Genomic DNA, 21210 nt, shown 5'->3' with positions numbered 1-21210 from the left:
GGCCCTCATCAGTGGAGCTCTTACAGTACTCCTATTTTTAGAGACAATTTTGAATATGAGCTTCTTCAAGATGATATTCTGGGAGAAAGGGCTGGCTACTTGTAAAGCCTTCTCCTGAAACGGGGGTGTTCCCTCACAACCAAAGTAATACTTATTTGTCATTGCCTTATTGGTACCATGTGAGGAAGTGTGTTTACCTGTGTGTGTGCATGTAAAAAAAGTGTGCCTGTGTGTGCATGGTGTGGGTAGGAATGTAGGATAGGAATGGAAACAGTCCCATCTTTCTGAAGGGCCAGCTGCTTTCATGTGATAGTTCAATTTTAATGAGGAGATAGGAGATTTATTTCCTCAGGTGTGACTTATCTACATGCAAAAGACTTGTAGAAGGTCCCTGGTTTAGTTTCTTTTTAAAAATCAGTGAAGATTATTGTGAGATGCTGAGGTTTTGGTTGCCTCTCCAAGGAAGGCAGTTTCCCATGGGCAGTTTTGGGGGCTTGAGAAATATAAATGTGGGCTTGTTTCCAGACATGGTCCAGATCCTCTGTGGACTGTTTCTGTTGTTTGGAGCCCTGTCTAGGGTCAGCCCTCTCCAGGGTCAGCCCTCTCCAGGCTCAGCCCTCTCCAGGCTCAGCCCTCTCCAGGGTCAGCCCTCTCCAGGGTCAGCCCTCCCCAGGGTCAGCCCTCTCCAGGGTCAGCCCTTTCCAGGCTCAGCCCTCTCCAGGGTCAGCCCTCTCCAGGGTCAGCCCTCTCCAGGCTCAACCCTCTCCAGGGTCAGCCCTCCCCAGGCTCAGCCCACTCTGGAGAGATATACATAGTTTAGAATATATTATTTTTATGTAATTAACAAAATGACACTACATTTTGTAGTCTCGACTAAACAGAGCTTTCCTCTATCACCTAGCAAGCCAAGAAGCCCATATCATCCATAGGTTAACTCTTAAAAAAAGAGCCTAGTGAGTTCCCTGAATTCCAGGTTTCTGGAAAGCTGTAAACCTGCTGAATCATCTGTCAAACCAAACACAAAATCTCCAAGAGGCATTAGGATCTTTTCATTTGGAAAATGCTTTAATAAGTGTTGACAACACTGTTTTGCAAAATGTAAAGGTACTATACAAATTCTTAATACAAAAAGAATAAATTAAAAGCAGATTTCTTTTTAGTTCTGCAACTTTTTTCTACAACGTTCATCTTTTCCATTGATTACAGTTGAACAGAATCCAGTCAAATCTTTTTACATGCTCGACAGCCAGTTCAGGAGCAACCTAATCTTTTTCCCCATTATTAACTAGAGTCCCTTTTACACAACCTGCAATAAACTATAGCCATTAATGGATATGTAAAACTTTACACCTAGTTAACTAAGCAGTAACTGGTCATCTGATAGCACCTGCCTGGGGTTTGCTAGATTTAGAACTAAACTAATACTGAATGGAAACAAATTGGAATTTTAACAGTTTCAACACTCACCTGCATATAATAAAAAAAACAAAAACAAAAACAACTGACCACAACAGTTTGATGTATGTGTTGACACCAGCTTTCTGGCTAAAGTGGAAATGTCTTACATGTATCCAAAGAATCCAGTAGGGGCTTTATAACAGACTAGGGGATTCATATTTCATTTGAAAGAAATATGGATCTACGAAGGTTTGCAAGTGCTTGTGAACAATTCCTATATCGTTTCCCTCCACATTGTTAATTAAACGTCTCCAAGGACTAACACTGTTACATGTGTACCCATTGATCGCAGCTCAACAGTAAAACCTGTTTTACTGCCAGACCATCGTGATATTTGTCTGAATTGTGACTCCCACTTCCACTCTGTTCCCCTCTGTCCTCAGATCCAAACTATAAATTTGGGTTTTCTAAAAAGACTTTTCTTCTGTCTTTTCTTGTGACTCAGCTGGACTAAAAGCCTGATGAGATTTACTTCAGGTATAATCTCAAATGACTCTACCTGGATGTAGTCTGGTTGCCTTCTCTCTTTTTGTCACATGTAACTAACTCAATCCGATTATTCATGCATCTTCTTTTGGGAGAAAGAAAAAAAAGAAACAAAATGGCCCAGTGATAATGCTTCAGAATAGGGAAGGGGGGGAACCACCCTTGCTGTTTGTAGCACTGACGATCAAAATAACAGTAACAAAAAGACCCCCTCCCACCAACCCTCCAAATCAATTAGTCACATTATAACCAGTTTGTATTCATCCTGCAGGATTTATCCCTAAAGTGTTCTCTGAATATGAATGTCTCCTGCAAACTGGTGTCACCAACTGCGCCATGCACAGAGCTGGGGACCCAGGCCCCAAATGTTCCCAGAGACAAGGCAGAGAAGAACATGCTCGCTGGATGCCAGCCCTGGGTGAGCTCTCCAGCTGGATCCCACTGGACTTTGCAAGCTGCAGCGAGGGAGCACCGTGAGGACTGATTTCCTCGGAGCGTCTTCTGAATCTCCTAGTCTGGTAGTTTATTGTTGTTCTTAGATCACATATACATAAAAACAAATATTTTCTTTTTTACGCTAAAGCTAACTTGGGTTTGGCTTTCCCACAAAATCGCCCCACCCTGCTCCTGCCCCTGGCTGTTGGATGTCTTTCCAACAGAAGTCATGACGAGTGAAGTCTCCCTACCCCAACCCATGCCAAGAAGCACAGCACAGCACCTCTGTGGTGACAGTGTTTGTGCCATCTTGAATAACCCAATTCAGATTGTGCGCTTGTTAGTGATTAGAAAAGTACTGTTGAGGCCTTTGATGAATAATGATGGCTTTCCAGTTGTGTTTGAAGCATAGCTTAAACACATGTGAACATGCAGCTCCCACACACCTTTTCCTCCTTCTTCCTTTCTTTCTCTTTCGGTGTCTGCAGACAAATGTGGTGCATCGAGGGAACTGACAGTGTTGTAGGCATGTGGCCCCTCGGGAGCTGCTTTTTTTCCAACCCTGTTCTGTCTGCTAGCTAGTAGACCATGAGTAATGTCTTATTACTGACGAGCATAGTTGGGTTCTTTGAAGAAGTGACACACTGTTAAAGTTGGTGCCAAGAGGCATCGGATCTGAGCTCTTTGTCACACAAGTGCTCAAACATAAAATGAGCCACAACAGTTAAATACTTGGACAGTGGTGTGCTTTTCCCTTAGTTTCCCACACAAAATAAAATGAAACACCTTGTGCAAAAAAAAAAAAAAAAAAAAAAAAATAGGATACACTTTTACTGGTTGGTTGTTTTAATGACAGAGAACCACTTTTGGCAACCATCACCTTAAGGTGACCACACATCCCCAGAGGAGGGCAGTTGCATGTCTCGGGCTTGGGCTCAAGTACCCAGTAGGGACCAGGGTTAAGCGCTCTGCTCATCCCCACAGGCCTGCGTTCCCTCGGGCTCAGATCAATGGAGTGCATGAGTCAGTAAAGCCCCCCGATGCCCTCACCCTTCCCCTCATGTTGGGTTAGTTCCTCAGGCTCTGGACTGAGAGAGAAGTGGAATGCAAAGGAGGAGGGATGAAGAAAGGGGACAATTTACAAACTCACTTGTTATATGTAGTGGCAGTTTAAAATGGAAAAAGAAACATCACTGCAGAAAGAATGCCTTCCTCTTGACCCCTCTTGGTGTATGTGTGTGTGTGTGTCTGTATATTTTTACTTATTTTTAATCTTTGGCAGCATAGAACTGATTGTGATTCTCTGGTGTGTCTCTGAAGTGTGAAGCTTCCTTTTTCATCTTTTCCCCCAACCACACCCATTTTCCCCAAGCTGTTTCATCAAGGAGTACTTCAGGGGATAGCCAAATATCCCTTAGGAGGTGTCCTCTTCATGCTCAAGAAGACAGGCTGGCCACCGCTTCAGTCTTTCTGGATCACCCTGTACTAATTAGTCCCCCTTCCTGTTCTCTACCAGTGTCATTTGTCCGTGGGAGTTTGATGCCAGCCAGTCCCCCTGAAGGTTCCTGGCCTGGAGACCAACAGGGCAGGGGGAAGCCATCGAGGTGCCATTGAGGATTGGTGCCTGGCTCTCCGTGGGCAAAAGAGCCAGGGTACACACAGTGGGACCGGAACCTTCCAGAATGTCTCCTCAGTCAGGGTTTTGAGGGTGAGGGGGATGCGGAGACGGAGAAAGAAAGTGCTGAGGGCCGAAGCTGGTGCAGGGTGACAGTGCGTCTGGGTAAGGCAAATGAGAGGCAGTGAGGTGATCCCCGGATGGCGCTGAGGCGGCAGACTGAGGCCAGGCAGCTCACACAAGGGTCCCGGGCTTGGCTTTTTCCTGCCCGTACCATTGGACATCAGCTAGTTCTGGATAGAGGGGAGAATCCAGGAAACAGCTATCACTGTAATTCCTGCAGGGGGTCCAAGAAGGAAGATGAGATGTTACTGGGGCTGCACCGAATGGCTGAGTTCAGAAGTGTGTGTCTACCAGACAGGGCCTGTGCCTGCCATTTGAGTCCACAGGAGCCTCTGTGTGCCAAAACCCACGAGGACCGCGGCCTCACACTCCAAACAGAGGCTTTCACAGATGGAAAAGCGTTCACATAAAGGGGACCCGGTGAAACCTTGAACATCTATGAAAGGGAACATGCAGGTGAGCACCTACTCAAAGCAGGGCTTCCCAAACTCAGTGGCTCACAGCAGTCACCTGGGGAACCCAGTCCTTCTCAGGGGACTCTGGCTTAATTGGTTAGGATGTGCTTAACCTGGGGGCCTTCAAAGCTCCCCAGGGGAGTCTATGGACAGCCAAGACCAAGAATCTCCAGTGATCACTTTCCCACAGGGAAGCCACTCGGGTTGGCCTCTGTGAGACCCAAGACTGGATTTCATTACTGTATTTTTCATGTGCCCTGGAAAACCCCTCAAAATGTGATATTTCTCCATAGTGGAACTGAAATGACATTTTCAATGGAGTTTTAATTTTTTTTTTGTTTGTTTGGTATGCTGTATGATGGGGTCACATTTCATTCTTTTTCCACGTTAGTATCCCGTGGAAATAATATAAATATAATTCAGCACCTTTTGCTGAATTTTTTTTGTTTCTTTGTTTTTGTTGGTTTCTTTTGTTTGTTTTGGGAAGTACATGGGTCAAGAATCCAACCCGGGTCTCCTGCATAGCAGGTGAGAATTCTACCACTGAACTACCCTTGCATGCCCTCAATGGAGGGTTTTTTTTTTTTTTTTTTTTTGCATGGGGAGGCACTAGGAATTGAACCCAGGTCTCCCTCATGGCAGGTGAGAATTTTGCCACTGAGCCACTGTTCCATCACCCTCAATGGAGTTTAAAAAGTTCTTTAATCAATGCTGACTGTTTATGCTAAATAACATGTGTTGGTTTTGTGATAAAACAAAATGTTCATTTAAAGTATATAGGAAAGTATCTAGAAGACCAAAAGAAACATTTTTTTTAAAAAAAAAAAGCCTGTTTCAGCCATTATTAAGGATCATTAATCAGAAAAGCAGCCTCTCACGTACCTCTACCTAGGCAAAACAAACTTCAGACTTCAGCTCCCTGATCATAGTTTGGCTGGGAATTGGCAAGTTGTTGAATAGAGGACAGTTAAGGAGATAGTGAGGAGAGACCTCCTGGGTCTCCTCCCTACTCTGCACCTGCTCCAGCATCTCTGACCTCAACCTGCAGAGCTCCGCACTGCCCAGTAGCAGCTGGAAGCTGGCCTGGATGGCCTTTGGGCTCACCCCTTTGTTTTAGGTTTTGCACGAAGTAGCCTCTGGTTTTCATTTGTTGTGACTTCTAAATGGGTGAGACCTATAGGCCCTGTGCCACCTTTATGTCTGGACTTTCACATGTGACCTCCCCAGAGCATATGCCATTTCAGGGATAGAAAAATCAGTCTGAAAACACCATAGGGATGTTCTGTGTCAAAAGCTGATTCCCCTGCAGCTGATCTCCCCACACCAAAGACCGGGGGTGTGGTGGGGATGGCGGCACGAAGACACTATTCTGTGCAGTTTGAAGATGAGGAGCCTAAAGAACATAGCAAGGTGCACAGCCTCATAAATCAGTTCACAGTTAAGAACAATCAGTGTGCCCTCTTTTCCTGCTTGATTTGCTGACCTCTCTATGAACAAACAAATGAAGGTGTCCTGGGATTTTGTTAGTTTCTCAGGTGGCTTGAAGCTGGAAAACCCAAAGGCACCTATGCCTAGTAAGGGCCAGTGCTGCTTAAATATGGCTGCCGAGGCCCTCACCAAGGCTACTGGCCTTGGACATGAGGCCCTCCCAATCTCCTGCCCACCCTGACAAAACTGACCCTTGCAACTGTGCCTAAGAGATTGAACGCTTTTAATGAGAGAAAGCTGGGCCCCACCGAGGACACAGTCTGCATGTCTTTGGGGACAGCCCCTCCTAAACTCACACGACTCTGCAGGTGTGGACAGGTGACCCAGAGGGCCACTTAGAGTCCTCTGGGCACTGTCACTGAGCATGGGCCAAGCAAGGACAGATTCCTCCTTGAGAGCTGCTGTTGGAGAGGTGCTGGTTGGATTACAAACCCAGGATGTCAAGTTTCTCCTAGGCGTGAAGGTAAGGAGAGCAGGGAGCCGAGTGAAGAATGGAAAGAGAACTAGAGAACCTTCAGTCCAACTTCACCCCAGCTTCTCTGTTATGTCAGCCAGAGGATTCTCTTTCTGTTTAAGCTGGTCAAATTGATTTCTCTCTTGGATACAATTAATACAAGCACATTTAAATCATTTTTCTTAAACACTTGATGAAAATTTTATTCATGGTACAAATATGATCTGAATCCCTCTGGGACAAATTTTCCTTAGAATATAAGGAACTGCCTCAGCCTGGGTTTCCCAAAGCTGTCCCGTGAGATGCTGAGAGGAAATGAACTTATTTGTCTGTGCGACTATTTTTAAAGAATGCTTTCTTTTGGAGTGTTACAGTGTACGTGGATATCATATCAAAGGCTCTGAGAACTCCTGCATTACTTAGTGTCACCTAGAATTTCCTTAAATGCATGAATTCTTTGTCAGTATTATCTATTACTATCCACAGAACACACTTTGGAAAATATTATCTAATGTAGCCTAATATTATAAAATGTGTTTCAACCTCTTTTAACACTGTATGTTGAATCCTAAATAGTTTCCGTTAAAGTTACCATTATTGACTACTGTTAAGAAAGTTGAGTAATAATTGTGTTACAAATACAAAGTACTTTTATAACAATCTAGTCTGCCTCAGAGGAAGGAAGGTCCTCTATATAACCCTTATAAGAAAGGCTCAGGAAAAGGCTGCTGAGCTTGAAGCAGTGGTGTGATAGCTGGAGGACAGGGTTCTTGTGATGGTTAGTTCTTTATGTGGAGCTGCAGCCAGGCCCTTGGCTGACCCTGGTGCTCTTCTCCACTTCTCAGTGAGGTTCCCAAACCACAGAATCCCACATCTGATCGGCCACTGAGATGTCACTGAGTCCTCTGTCTTTCAGCCTTTTGAAGGTATTGAACAAGAGCTCACCAGACACCCGATGGATAAAGTAGCTAAACCAGGAACTGAGGATAGGGTATGGGGAGCCCACCACTTGACTGTTAGTTTGGTTCCCAGTTGGCCGCAGAAGGGGCCCTACTCCTGCCTCTGAGAAGGGCATGCCTGAAAGCATCCCAGAGGGAGCTGGCTGCTACCTAGTTGGAAATGCACTTTTTTTTTTTTTTCAGATTACAACGAATATATTAAAGGGAAAAAAGGAGCCCACCATGGCAATATGAAGCTAGAAGTAAAGACTTAACTCATCCAACCCTTTGATGTTTTACACAGAGTATTTCTTAGTGATCTCCCACTGTTTAAGTATATAACATGGTTTTTAAATTATGATTAAACATTGAAGCTTAACATGTAGACATTTTATCCTTAAGTCCATGCTTCTTAGTTGGGACAAATTCAGTTCTACACAAATTGTTGAGAAACACCACTTGCTAAGAAGAAAGAGTTAACAAAGTAGACCATTTAGGAAGTAATTATTCTTCACAAATAGTGTGAACAGGTGGCATTATAGCCCCTCTGGTAAATTTAAGTAAAAGCCCTTCCTTGTAGGCTGTTTTGGGATCTAATACAGACCTCCTAGAGCTGAAGCACCAGGGGGTGCCATTAGACCTGGGCCCTCTTGGCCATGCTAGGTCCCCAAAGTGTTGCCAGTGGACCCACCAGGAAGGTGCCAGGCCCTCTCTCCTCTGCAGGAATGGCCCTGCCCGGAGCTGACTCACAGATACCCCAGACACAGCAATCAGCCGGGCCACCGGCTGGTGCAACCCCTCTGACACTGAAGGTGAGGACTCCTGAGCTCTGTCACCCACAACTAATGGAATCTGTAGCTCAGAACTGCTTGAGGTGTGGGGGTGAGGAGTTGGAAATGCAATGCCAAGATCTCGAAATGAAGTGACTTCAATGGAAGTATTTCTATAAAGTTCATGGATTGACTTTGTAGATGTATTTTTCAGCAACACTTTATCTGCCCTGCCCATCTTACTAAATGTTGAGAAAAATGGAGAAATAGGATTTAACTGTCAAAATCAACTGGTGTCCACACAGCCAGGACACTGGGCACAGTGGGGCTGCTGGTAGTATATTTTGGATCCATTTCAAGCTGACTCGACTACATTCTCACAGCAGCTCTTTAAAACCAATTCCATTCTCAAGATCCCACTTGCAGGCTTACGCCCAGCTTTCTCCACAGCAACATGAGACTCTTTGCTATTCCCCAAACACCCCTTGTTTGACTCTGCATGTGTGATTTGGCCTCTCTGGATATCCACCTGTCTAGTCCCCTTGGAGCCCCAGGCCTTTGAAGTCAGGTTCACAGAATCTCCAAAAGGCCAGAATTGGTTCCTCATGCCTCTGAATCCTTTTAGTGATTTGTTTTTAAGCCTGAGAGTGCTCAGTGCAAAAAGCTGAGGCTTTCATTCCCCTCTTATTTCTCCTAATCGATTTGCAAATTCCTGACTGTAGGGACACAGCCTCTAGCATGGTTCCTAGAATACAGAAAGGGTTCATTTTTTTTTTAATTGAATAAACTTACAACTTTTTATCCTTCTCTGAACTAACTCATCTTCTCAGTTATCACTCGAAATACTATTTACTTTCAATGTTATTTCTCCCAGTTGGACTGTAAGTCCTCGAGAACAGGAGCCAGACCAGGTATTCCTGATTGATGCCCACTTCTGGGGTGTCTCACAGTATTCAGTGCATATCGGATTCATCCAGGGGTCTAGTTCAAATGCAGATTCATGGGTCAGAAGGTGCCCAGGCAGCTCCCCTTCTAGCAAGTTCCCTGGTGCTGGTGGTGGTGGTCTAGACTACCTTTTATAAAGCAGTTGAGCATTTGGTATCACAGCCAGCTGTTATGGGTGCTGGGGTGAACATGTGGGTAATCTTAGATGCTCCTGTATCAACTCCATCTGCCCTTGGTGCTTTAAAACTTAAATTGCAGTGAGGCTGCTCTTTTCATAGACATTGATGGTTAAACCAGTAAGACCTTCCACAAACATCTGTACATATGTAGAGTCTGGGAAGGTCTAATATAAACTTTGAGGCCTTTTCTGGGAAGTCACATTGGAAACATCTAACATCTGATGTAAAAACATACATATAAACATATAGTTCCACATGTAGCTATAAGTAAGACATAAAAATAATCGCTTCCACAGCATTTGGATGTTTCCTTCTGGAAATATGACATGGGGAAAGGCCATACATCTGCAGAACATCTGGGGTCACAAACACTCATGGACAGTGGAAGGGGGAAGGGCTTAAGAACAAAACATTCCCTTACGATACCTCTATTCATCAGTACTTTGGTGAGTTGGAGACTCAGACCCATCCATAATGGGTGAGTTTTCTGTTGCTTCTCTGAACAAGGGAATGCAGAGGAAGGAAGAGAAAAGAGGTCATGTTAAAGAGAAGATTTGACACAGACATAATTAATAGCTTATTAATACATTGGAAAGACCAGTTGATTACAGGCCCAAATGTTAGTGACAGATAATGCAAGTCATGCAGTAGAATTTTCAACCCCCTTGGCTGAGTTAAAAGACCTCCTTGGTTTTGTTAGGAAGGCAGGCCTTTGACACTTTTCACCTTTTGTCATATCTTCTTATCACCTCATATAGAACAGGTTGCAGTTTGTTAATGATAATTCAACTGGATCTGATAAAAGAGTTGACTTCAAGGACCAAAATATCTTTTGTTTCAGACTGGTCTTGAGTCCTCACTAGATATATGTGGTGAAATGCAGACAAGCTTCAATGTGTAAGGATGGAGAGGCATGTATAAATTTCAGAGATTGCTGTCAGTCCAATAATGCAATCATCTATTTGGATCAGGTGAGACTGGACATGAACTGGAAAGTTTCGAGGATCCAGAGAGAAATCTTGAGATCCTAAATTCCTTATCTGAATAAGATAGGTTAGCCTTGGAGGTACCATCCACTGGAAGAGGTGTCCTTCCAGCTCTAGCCAATTAGTAAGTGAGATGCAACTCCTTTACCAAACAGGTGTTGATAGATTTTAACATCCACTCTAGAGGCGATTTCTCAGAACAAACAGAAGGGGCAACAGCAGATCAAAGTGGGCTGAGGTTATCTGCCCAGCTCCCCAGAATACAAGATTCTAAATATTTATTAGATTATAAAACTTTAGGCCTAATTTTAAAGCTATAAAAGGAGCTGGCTTTTGGCTTTATGCTGGGGTCAGTTTCTATTCAAGGTCTCAAGGTACTTGATCTCTTTTGTTTGCTAATTAAGAACAAGTGTCTAGCCAGGCACGGGACAGGATCTAAGCCTCTTCCTTAAGAGGCTTCCTGGTATTGAGACAATGGGCACCACTGAGAAGCATGCAGAATGACCTTAGGCTCAGGGCCTAGCACAGGCAGGCACTTAATCTATGTGATTCTCTTTCTCCCCTCTCTTATTCTTGCCTGCCATTTTGCAGTCTGCCAGGGTATGATCAGAACCCAACTCAAATGCTGAGAACTCACAATCTCATGGGGAAAACGTTTTCTGAAATTCTGATCAAAGAAGCACAGTTGCACTTCCTGCTCCTTCCAGCCCCACAAACTGAGGGGCCACTGTCTACTTAAAAGAGACTAAATAGAATTCTCCTGGTCCAAAGGGAAGATGATGAAAAGGAGAGAGGTGGGAGGTAACATCAACACAGTGCTTCTTTTGAAAAATGAAGTTGCCCAGGATGAAGAACATTCATCACTTCTGATAAATCTTTGCCACTACAATCTTATATTACATTCTTCCTAGTTGCCAAGGAAGCTGGTGGAACAGTCTAGAACATGGACAAGGAGTAAAGGTCTGAAAGGAACTCACCCAGTCTGCCAGGTTAGGATGTGATGGGGACTACTTGGGGGTGTTGCTCCAATTTCACTTGACGGTGTTGAGCTTCTCTGGCTTTGAGGTAAGGCAGCTGTTGGCAGTGTGGAAAGGCAGAAAGAAGATGGAGATCAGATACAGGGGAAGGATTTATGACTCAGTGGTCTATACAAACCCAGCAGCCAGGACTCACTATTCCAGGGCTGCTGGATATGACCTTCTGGCAAGTTCACAGAGGGGAAGATGACATCCCCCATTATGTAATTCCTGCCAATTATGTTTTTTTTCCCCAAACATACATATCTATTGCAAATCTATACCATGATGTGGTATCCCATGCTCCCCAACCCCGTTCCCAAAGGGACTGTTGTGGCTTCCACAGCAGCAAAGAAACTAAACCCACCTAGGTCCTTTGAGTAGAAGCTTGGAGAGGGCTAAGCAGGAAGAGCCTATTTCTCTGGACACCAGGAAGCTATGCCACAGGGCATTTCCATATATGGCCCAAATATTAAAATTGTTCTCTTCAATTAGGAATAGAGGACCTCCAGAAAGGTCCTCAGAGCTAGCTGTCTCTGTCATTTCAGACTTATCATTTCCAACCATAGTTCACTGAAAAAGGAAGCAGGGCTTTTAAAAGCTTATCAAAATCTTACCACTAGGAATTCATTGTTATGGGCAATATAGAAGTCTAGTTGGGAAATTTTAGTAGGAAGTAAATCATACTTAAATGCATCCTTTGCTTTTTGGAGAAGGGATTTTTTTTTTATCAGTAAACTTGACCTAACTTCTAAAATCTTTTAAATCTAAGTTTCAAAAGATTTACTTGATTTCTCTAAGTAAAGCAAACCTCCTAGATAAATACTACAACTTCAAAAGAACATAAACACCTCTTTTCTTTTGTCAACAGTATTTATAAACCACTGGTTCTTCTAGTAGGGTCTGGGAATCACACTCTTTAAATGGTATATATAACATATTCATTCATTCATTCTCAAAATCTTCCTGGGAAGTCAGTGACAAATTTCACTGGGCTTAGTTTACAGATGAAGAAGGAATATGGAGAAAATTCTAAGACCTGGATGTCCAAGGGCCCACTCCTGATTGCCCAAGACATTTTTATTCTGGTCCCTGGAGCTTGTTATTTGGCCAATGAGGCACAACAAACAAGTCAAAGCGGATGCTGGACAGAATGTGGGAACGTGAAGCTGGGTATGCCTCGGTGTTTGGCTTGGTCTCTTTGCCCTGCTTCTCAGGTCTTTTCTTTAATATCACTTCCCTTTGCCCTTATCTTAAACAACCCTTTCTCCAGTCACAAGTCAAATTCCTGACTTGGAGTTCCTTCCATTTGCTTCTGGTTCTCTTTGGTATTTTCAATTTTTATCATTTTCATTATGTCTCCAAATCTTCCCTTGCTTTCTTTTTTTATAGTTAGGCTATAGAATACTATCACTTTGCAAGTCTTCCTCTCTATTTGTGGTGTTTGTATTAAGTTAATATGTTCTACACTTAATCAGTGTCAGCACATAGTCACAGCTTAATAAATGCTGGTTATTATCATCATTGTTATTTCTTGGAGAATGAAAGTGGAGAGAAGGTAACTTCTTGAGGGCTGGGATGGTTTCTTCTACTTTTTATTTGATTCAGTACTGCTCAGTGCTCTGAGAGCAAAAATATAAGGTAAACCTTAATTTGATTATCAGGTACTGAAAGCACTCTGAAAACATTACTTTGTGGTTGTATCTTATCAAAATGGGAAAGTGAGCAGCAGTTATCAGTTGTCACAGATAACTGGCTTTGTTCAATGCAGAACTCAGGCACTTCATTCCATTGACATTCTGCCTCCACTGGCCAAATCTCAGGGCTTCAAGACCCAACCAACCCCCAAACCCAGCTTTCACTGGCAAGAGTGCAACAGGGTCCTCTAACCTGCTAATACCTCATTCTTCACGGGGTACAGTTCACCTCTGAATGGATAAACCTGGAGACGTGACATCCCATAACTTTCTTAGATTTCTCTGTTTAGGGATAAAAGTGGCTGGAAGGACAATGAATCTCTATTCACTGGAGAGAGTTGGGCCTGCCCACTGTGGAGAGTCGGATGCACACCCAAGCCCTCCAGAATCCACTCAAATTTTTCATCCTGCTGCAAAATCAGAGTAGAATGGGAAGGGGTGTAGGGATGGGCCTGGAGACTTGACATCTGATGGGAAGTTCCTGGAGATAACAATATCTTCTCTCTTCGCCTATTTCAGGAGACCTCCTGGAAGCTCCCCAATGACCAAAGCATCCCCACCCCCCTCACGCCTCACCTGACGTGGCTTTGCACATCTGGGGCATCCTGGTGACCCTGCTGTGCGCCACGAAGGTGCTCTGGGAGGAGGCGCTGTGCGGGGCGCCGCTGTCGGGGCTGGCGTGAGCCGGGCGCCCGTGATCCTTGTGCGCGGCGGCCGAGCGGCGGTACCACTGGCGCAGCTCGTCCGACACCGCGGCCCGACCTGCGCCCCTGTCACCGGCGCTCTCGCGACCCAGAGACGGAGTCCGCAGCACCTGCGAGCGCGACGGCGTCAAGCGCCCCGCGTCGGCCTCGTCGCCCAGCCAGGCCTCCCGGAAGAGGCCGCCGGCCGTGTAGGAGCTGGACGTCTTGAACTGGGCCTTGACGCTGTAGTGGCCCTCCTGGTCGCTCTCCAGGCTGCGCACTACCACGGGCGTGGTGCCGCCCTCCACGTACAGCGGGTACTCCTTAATGCGGTACTGCGAGCTCGGCTGGCTCTGGCTGTGCAGGTAGACCCCAGGGCCCGCGGCCCGCGCCGCCGCCAGGTTGGGCATGCTCCCGGAGTTGGACGAGGCCAGGCCGCCAGCCGACTGGTGCCGTTGCCGCTGCCGCGCGCGGGCCTTGGACGGCGAGTCCTCGGCCAGCGTGCAGTAGTTGGGGTGCATCGGCGCTGGGTAGTAGTGCTCCGAGCTGGAGTGGCTGGTGCAGGAGGAACAGTCGTCCATGGGGTCCGAGCCGTTGCTGCTACGAGTCCTTGGGGTGTAGAAATCGGGGCTCCCAGCGTCGTTCTCGGAGCCCAGGAGCTTGCCCTGGGACTCCAGACTAGAACTCCGGTGCCTAAAGTGCAGTGCGAGGCTGTGCAGTCGCGTCGGGCTGATGTCTACCGACCTGAGGAGGAGATGCTGGGGTTGGACTGAGGGTGCAGAGGGGAAGGATAAGGTGGGGGCCCTCCAATAGTTAGACCTAGGAAACAGTAAAATACAAGGTGGGCTCAGACCCTCCCCCAAGTGGGTATCTAGGAATTAAAATTCTAAGGCAGAGATGTCCTAGGAATGTAGATGCTTCATTTTGTTCCCATATGAGGACAGGTGGAAGGGACAGGTCACCTCTGGAGACCCAGCCCAGAGGCCCCACTTTGGGAGTGGAAAGTAGGACTGAGAGGACACAGGACTCACATAAGGTTTTCTTCTGGGAAAAAAAAGTCCCAGTATCTGGGGTTTTCAAAAAATTATTTAAAGGTGAATAGGTATTCTATAGATGGAAAACCAAGATAATCACTCATAGTATTGTGTTAAACCATATGATGTTCCCATTTTTGTAGGTCGGAAAACAGTTCAATAGGTACTTTATACAATTAGGCTAGATTTCCATTCCCCAGTGGAGTCACTAAAATGAAAGGTTGGTGGAATATGACACTTAAAACTGAATGATGCACCTAACCTGTACCTAAAAACCCACAAACTACCAAAACTGATTCGAGAAAAAATAATAATAATAAAAAACAACCTAAATAGCCCTATAACAAATAAGGATATTGAAGCAATAATAGAAAACCTACCAAAACAAGAACAACAAAAAAACACACACAAAAAACAAAAACAACCAAATATATCAGCAAAGAGTTAAGAACCAGATGGCTTTACTGTGAGTTCTACCAAACATTAGAAGAAGAAATAACACTGATCCTTCTTAAACTCTTGTAAAAGTTGAAGAGGAGGTAACATGTCCTAAGTCATTCTATGAGGTCAGCGTTAGCCTGATACTGAAGCCAGACAAAGACACAAGAAAATAAAACAAGAGACCAATATCCCTTATGAATATATATGCAAAAAATCCTCAACAAAATACGGGCCAATAGAATTCAGCAGCATATTAAGAGAAGTGTACAGCATCACCAAATGAGATTTATCCCAAGGATGTAAGGGTGGGTCAACACAAGAAAATCAACCAATATAATTTACCATATTAATAGAATAAAAGGAAAAAACCACACTGCTTTCAACAGATGCAGAAAAAGCATTTAACAAAATCTAACACCATTTCATGATAAAAACACTCAGAAAAATAAGAAGAGAACTTCAACATGATAAAGAGCATTTATGAAAAATCCACAGCTAATGTAACATTCAATGATGAAAGACAAAGTTTTTCCTGTAAGGCCAGGAACTTGAGAAGGAGGCCAGCTTTTACCATTTTTTATTCACCATTGTACTGGAAGTTCTAGCCAGAACACTTAGGCAAGCAAAAGAAATAAAAAGCATCCAGACTGAAAAGGAAGAAGTAAAACTATCTCTGTTGGCAGATGATGTAATCTTGTATTCTAGAAAACTCTAAAGAATCCACAAAGCAAACTGTTAGAGCTAATAAATGAATTCAGCAAAGTTGCAGGATACAAAATCATCGCACAAAATTCAGTTGTATTTCTACATGCTAGCAAAGAACAATCCAAAAAAGGAAATTAAGAAAAACAATTCCATTTACAATAGCATCAGAAAGAATTTAAAAATTAAGAAAGAATTTAATCAAGAAGGTGCAAGACTTTTGTGAACTGAAAACTTCAAAACATTGCCAAAAGAAACTAAATCAGACCTAAATAAAGGGAGAGACATTTTGTGTTCATGGGTTGGAAGACTTAATGTTGTTAAGATGTGAATACTACCCTAAATGATATACAGATTCAATGTGATCCCTATGGAAATCCCAACAGTGTTCTTTGAAAAACACTGTCATGGAAAACATGTCATAAAATTCATATGGAACTTTAAGGGGCCCCCAAAATAAATTATCTTGAAAAGGAAGCACAATGTAGGAGGCTTCATACTTCCTCACAACAAAGCTACAGTAATTAAAATAGCGTCGTACTAGTATAGGATGGACACAGAGACCAAAGGAACAGATCCAAGAGCCCAGAGATAAACTCTCACATCTGTGGTCAGCTGGTTTTCTACAATGGTGCCAAGACCATTCAGTGCGGGAAAGAACAGTCCCTTCAACAAACGGTAGTGGCACAGCTGGATATTCACATGTAAAAGAATGAAGCTGGGCCCTAACCTTCCACTATATGCAAAAATGAACAAAAAATAGGTCAAAGACCTACACTTTAAGACCTAAAACCGTGAAACTCAGAAGAAAACACAGGGGACAAATCTCTATGAAGGAAGGTCTGGGAAAGTGCAGGGAGTGGCCCAAGGCTCAGCAGACTCACCTGGTGGAGCGGACATAGTGGGGACTCCGGACCCGCAGGTCTGGGGTGGACGGCATGCTGGACTGGGAGTTCCAGTGAGGGAGGCCTCGAATGGGGCTGCTCTGTAGGGAGCTGCTCCCCCCGCCTGCTTCCGCACAGCTCCCCGTGCTGGGGAAGCGCCTGTGGCTGCTGTAAACCAAGGGGGCCAGGCTGGTCACTCCAGAGAAAAATGCACCAGTCCGCAGGGATGAACCTTGGGATACCCCTACCCTGCTCCCACAGGCCTCCTCTCTGGCCTCAACTTCCCCCAGGGGGTGGGGGTGGGGGATCCATATCCCTGACCCCTAAGGCATTGTGGGAGGAAGACCCTTGTCTCTTTGTGTTATTCCTGTGGAGCTTTGTAGGATGTAATGAAAGGAAATAACAAACAGACCAAAAATGCCTCCTGAGAATTTTATCTTGCCTTCCAAAAAACCCCTTCAAACTATCAGCAAGTCATGATCTGGTAATGCAGAGCTAAGTTTACAACTGTTTGGCTGCAGAATTCTGCTCTGAACCGCTCTGGGATTCACATGCGTGAACCCTCACTTGCCATTTTGCAATAGTGCTACCTGAGATTTCCTAGGAATCTAACAGCATTAAAGCCATCTGCCACCACATTGATTGTGAGCCAAACCCCCAGCTTTCCTTCAAATGACCCACCTGCACCTCCAAAGAGTAGGCAGCAGAAGGCGCTGTGTGCACAAACCTGTTGTAAGGCGAATCCCCGAAGAAGGCAATGGGTCATCTGTGGATGCTACTTGGGACAGCCACTTGGTGGGTTCCAAGCATTCCCAGTGGCCTCATTTGACCTTCGTGACCCAGCCCTGCTCACCTGGAGTGACCGTGGGTGGAGCGCTTCTTGACCTTCTCATAAGGCTCATCCAAGGAAGACTCACTCCACACTTTGGGCCTTATGGGGGACTTGTCATAGTCGTTCCGGTGATAGTGCATCTGCCTGAGGCCCTCCAGGGACTGGGGAGGGGGAGGCCTGCTGTGCGATGGTGGCCGAGGAGGGAGTCCCTTGTGAGGAGATGGTAAGGGGGATATTGTGCTGGTAACCTGAGAATCTTCTGCACAGATAGAAAGACAGAGGGACTGAACCGGGCCATCCTTCCCCAAGACCCAAATCAAATCCCGGAGCCCGCCAGCCAGTCCACTCCTTTAGGAGCCCCAGGACTCTTTCCCCAGGTGCCGAGGCACGTCAACACACATCAAGCCAAACCAGGACAAGCTAATCCTCAACTTGAGGCAGAATTAAATGGGAAGAGGTGTGTCCCTTTCAGTTAGCCACAAATGGAATGAAGTCTGAATTTAAAAAGGTAAGCGAATGATGATACCAAACAGCAAAACATAGTGTTATTATACGTTACATTCTCTTTCAGTAGACATTAAGTGTGTTATTTGCTTTGGGGGAGTTTAAGTTCCACAAGGGCAGGGAGAATTGTTTTATTCACTGCTATCTCCTGGGCATCTAGAATGCGAGTGGACCACACAGGAGGTGCTTGGTAAACGTCTGTTGCAGAAAATGAATGTAGGTATACTTGTTATGTGTAATTCTAGGTGTCTACTCTATCTGCTTTCTTCCAGAACTATCTACATTGTCTTCATGTTTTCTCTATATGATATTTTAATTTGGAAAATGCCTTAAATCCTTTGGGAAGGAGATGGGCTACAAATAGTAATTTGGCTAGAAGCTCACCCCCTTGCCTTCAGTGGGGCAATAATCTAACAAATCACTGGGCGGATGACTTTGGGAGAAAGCAAACTCCGTCACGGAAGGAGCTGTGGGTGGGGCTGGTGGTAGAGGGCATTGAGAAGTGTAGGCTGGTGGGGAGGGGAGGAAGGAAAGACCAGGCATCAGAGCTCAGGGACTTTGAGGGCCGCAGGGACACCTGCTGGGGTGGCAGCTGATGACGAGCAGCAAGGGGAGAAGCCGCGAGCTGTGGCGAGTTTGGCAGACCTCTGGTATGCACAGTGATGAGCAGGGAGTCTCAACTGATAGAGGGCCTTGGGTTCTGGGCTTAGGGGTCAGGGTCTGGTCTGAAAGTCACAGGAAAACTTAGGAGGTGTCAGGATGAAAATACTGTTTCAGGAATATCAATTTGGCAGAGTTATCATATATCAAAGGCTGGGGAGGGGTTGAGGGCTCTCATATCTGGTGATAAGCTGCTTCAGGGTGGCACAGAGAAGAGAGAGAAGTCAGCTGAGCCTTATGAAGGAAGAGGTGAGAGTTTGAGAGGAAAACACTCACAGCCAGATCTTGGAAACCCCAGCCACTTCCTGCTTGGTCCTAAACCCATTTCCAGCTGTCTTTTCACAGACTACTTCTCCATCCCACAGCCTTGAAACATACTCTATACTTCACTCCTTCTTGGCGCTCACCAGTCAAGGTAAGACCATTAGACAGAGAGGCTGCAAAGGGACAACATGCTCTGGAAGGTGGGCGTGAAAGTCTGGGCATGGGGGAGGAAATTTATCACACGTGATGGATCAAAATCAGCTAATGCCATCCCACCAACATCCATTCCTCAACTCCCCTACCACTGGTGTTGTCCCTAGCTCCACTTTTACAAAGGAAACCTGGGACATTATTCTGGTTCTTTCTTCTGGGAGATGGGGTGCACAGAGACACTCCATACGTGTAACACGGCTGGGGCTGATGCCCTTCAAATGCCCTTGACCCCATTTCCTTCCGACCCATATAAGGAAGCAGACAGTGGCAGTATTATAATCCGCCTTCTCTGCCTCGGCAGCAATTGTTATTTTTACTGCAGTTTTCATTATTGCTTCAGCTCAGGTAGACCCTTTAATGTTTTGCTCCATCGGAAGAGCCACTCATCATCCCTGCCAGCCTGAGGTTTGCCTAGAGGGGGAAACATTAACTGCCACCTAGTGTATTTCCATGTAATTAATGCCCGGCTGCCCACATTTTCTGCTTTGCCATCCACTGGCTTCACTGGCGGAGATGGCACCCGCCCAGTGTTATTTCCTCCCCTCTGGCTGAGGGCGATCAAGTCTGTTTTTCTAAGAATTTCCCAAGGAAACTGGGTTTTTTCGAAGTTGGTGGGGAATAATACGGCGACTTTCGTGGCCTGAACAGGCATCTGAAGGGCCATTTCCCCTTTCAATTTCACGTAGTCTCAGGAAGGTTGATAAGTTCTTTTTGTTCCTTCCACCACCTGGGGCCATGCCAGGGGGAATCACGGCTCAGAATATGGCCTCAGATCTTACCTATGGGCCACGGGAAAGACTAAAATCCCAATAACCGGGCGCTTGAGTGCACTGCCCACACCAGATCCGTGAATCCTGGGAACCACAGAACTCGCAGAGCATGCAGGCTGCCCTCTTGAGCTGGCCCTGCCTTTTCACGACACTGGCCCCAGATGACACGCAGCCTAATCACGGTTCACTCTGTACTCCAGATGTCCAAGCAGGCGATAGACAACCTACCGTCCTCGAGAACAAGGGCGTCTGAGAGGGAGCTGTCTTCACTGGCAATATTTCCATCTGAGAAGACAAAAGGCCAAAGGCCGTGCGTTTGTTAGCATATGGCACAAAGCTTTATCTGGAGGAATCGTGTTTGTCACCCTCCCCTCTCCTTCTCTGTCTAGTCAGAAAGAACCCCTGAAATATAATCAGATTGCTGTGCGGCATTTCTTTTGACGGTGCCCATGGTGGGTCATGGGCTCATCCTCGCCACCCCGTGTGTGATGGCGTGTGCGTGTGTGCACGCCTGTTTTCTCAGAGAACACACGGCATCACAGAAGACCCAATATAAACGCTGCCCCGGCCTGACTCAGCCACATCCTTGTTCCAGCATAAATGCGGGCGTGTTCTAACTCACCGGAGGAAGTAAACTGCTACTTATCCTATAAACGCAAAACTAGGGTAAGGAACTGTGCTTTGCTCATTTGATAATAAACAGCTTCACAATAAACTTCTCAAGTCACTAGTAGAGAGAACCAGCCTGCTAAATACAGCCTCTGTCTCTCAGAAGCTTGTTTTTATAGACACCATTCAATTAACTGGGTGAACATCCCCAAGAGGCAGACAGTAAGCAGTACCCTCTCTAAATGCAGGCATATCTTGGGAAGAGGTTTGCTCAAGGTTACTCTGCTCCCCTGGCAGAGTTTTTTTCTCTTGAAATAAAAAAAAAATCACACTAAGGAACTAAGGGGAGTTCTAATAGCTTCTCTAACTCAAGTGGGTCCTCGTGATGAAAACACGATTTCAAGAGAAAACAAAAAAGGGAAAGTATATTCTTGGGCTTTAATAAAATGGCAGTATAAAAAGGAATGAAGTTCTGCTGCATGTGACCACAAGGGTAAAGCTTAATGACGTCATGTTGAGTAAAATGAGCCATACCCAAAAGGACAGCTCTTGTGTGATTTCTCTTATAT

At 45.4% G+C, this 21210-nt stretch overlaps 1 protein-coding gene across 12 annotated transcripts in view; it reads right to left on the bottom strand.

Moving 5' to 3' along the window:
- The window catches only part of FRMD4A (FERM domain containing 4A), a 452880-nt gene that overhangs the window by 24945 nt on the left and 406725 nt on the right, over positions 1 to 21210 (bottom strand). For 5 of the 12 annotated variants that reach the window (XM_077169377.1, XM_077169376.1, XM_077169375.1 and 2 more), the window contains exons 18-23: positions 20261 to 20317; positions 17643 to 17880; positions 16790 to 16957; positions 13622 to 14472; positions 11310 to 11406; positions 969 to 4331 (exon numbers count right to left, since the gene is read on the bottom strand). In XM_077169377.1, coding sequence (XP_077025492.1) covers positions 4229 to 4331; positions 11310 to 11406; positions 13622 to 14472; positions 16790 to 16957; positions 17643 to 17880; positions 20261 to 20317 — 1514 coding nt within the window. In that variant the 3' untranslated portion in view covers positions 969 to 4228. Of the gene's footprint in view, positions 1 to 965; positions 4332 to 9772; positions 9845 to 11309; positions 11407 to 13621; positions 14473 to 16789; positions 16958 to 17642; positions 17881 to 20260; positions 20318 to 21210 lie in introns of those variants that run through there. The other 7 variants (XM_077169370.1, XM_077169368.1, XM_077169372.1 and 4 more) reach the window with 5 other exon arrangements.

Source organism: Tamandua tetradactyla, chromosome 7, assembly GCF_023851605.1.
Source record: "Tamandua tetradactyla isolate mTamTet1 chromosome 7, mTamTet1.pri, whole genome shotgun sequence".
In the NCBI taxonomy this organism is placed as follows: Eukaryota; Metazoa; Chordata; class Mammalia; order Pilosa; family Myrmecophagidae; genus Tamandua; species Tamandua tetradactyla.
This window is presented reverse-complemented; position numbering and strand designations above follow the sequence as displayed.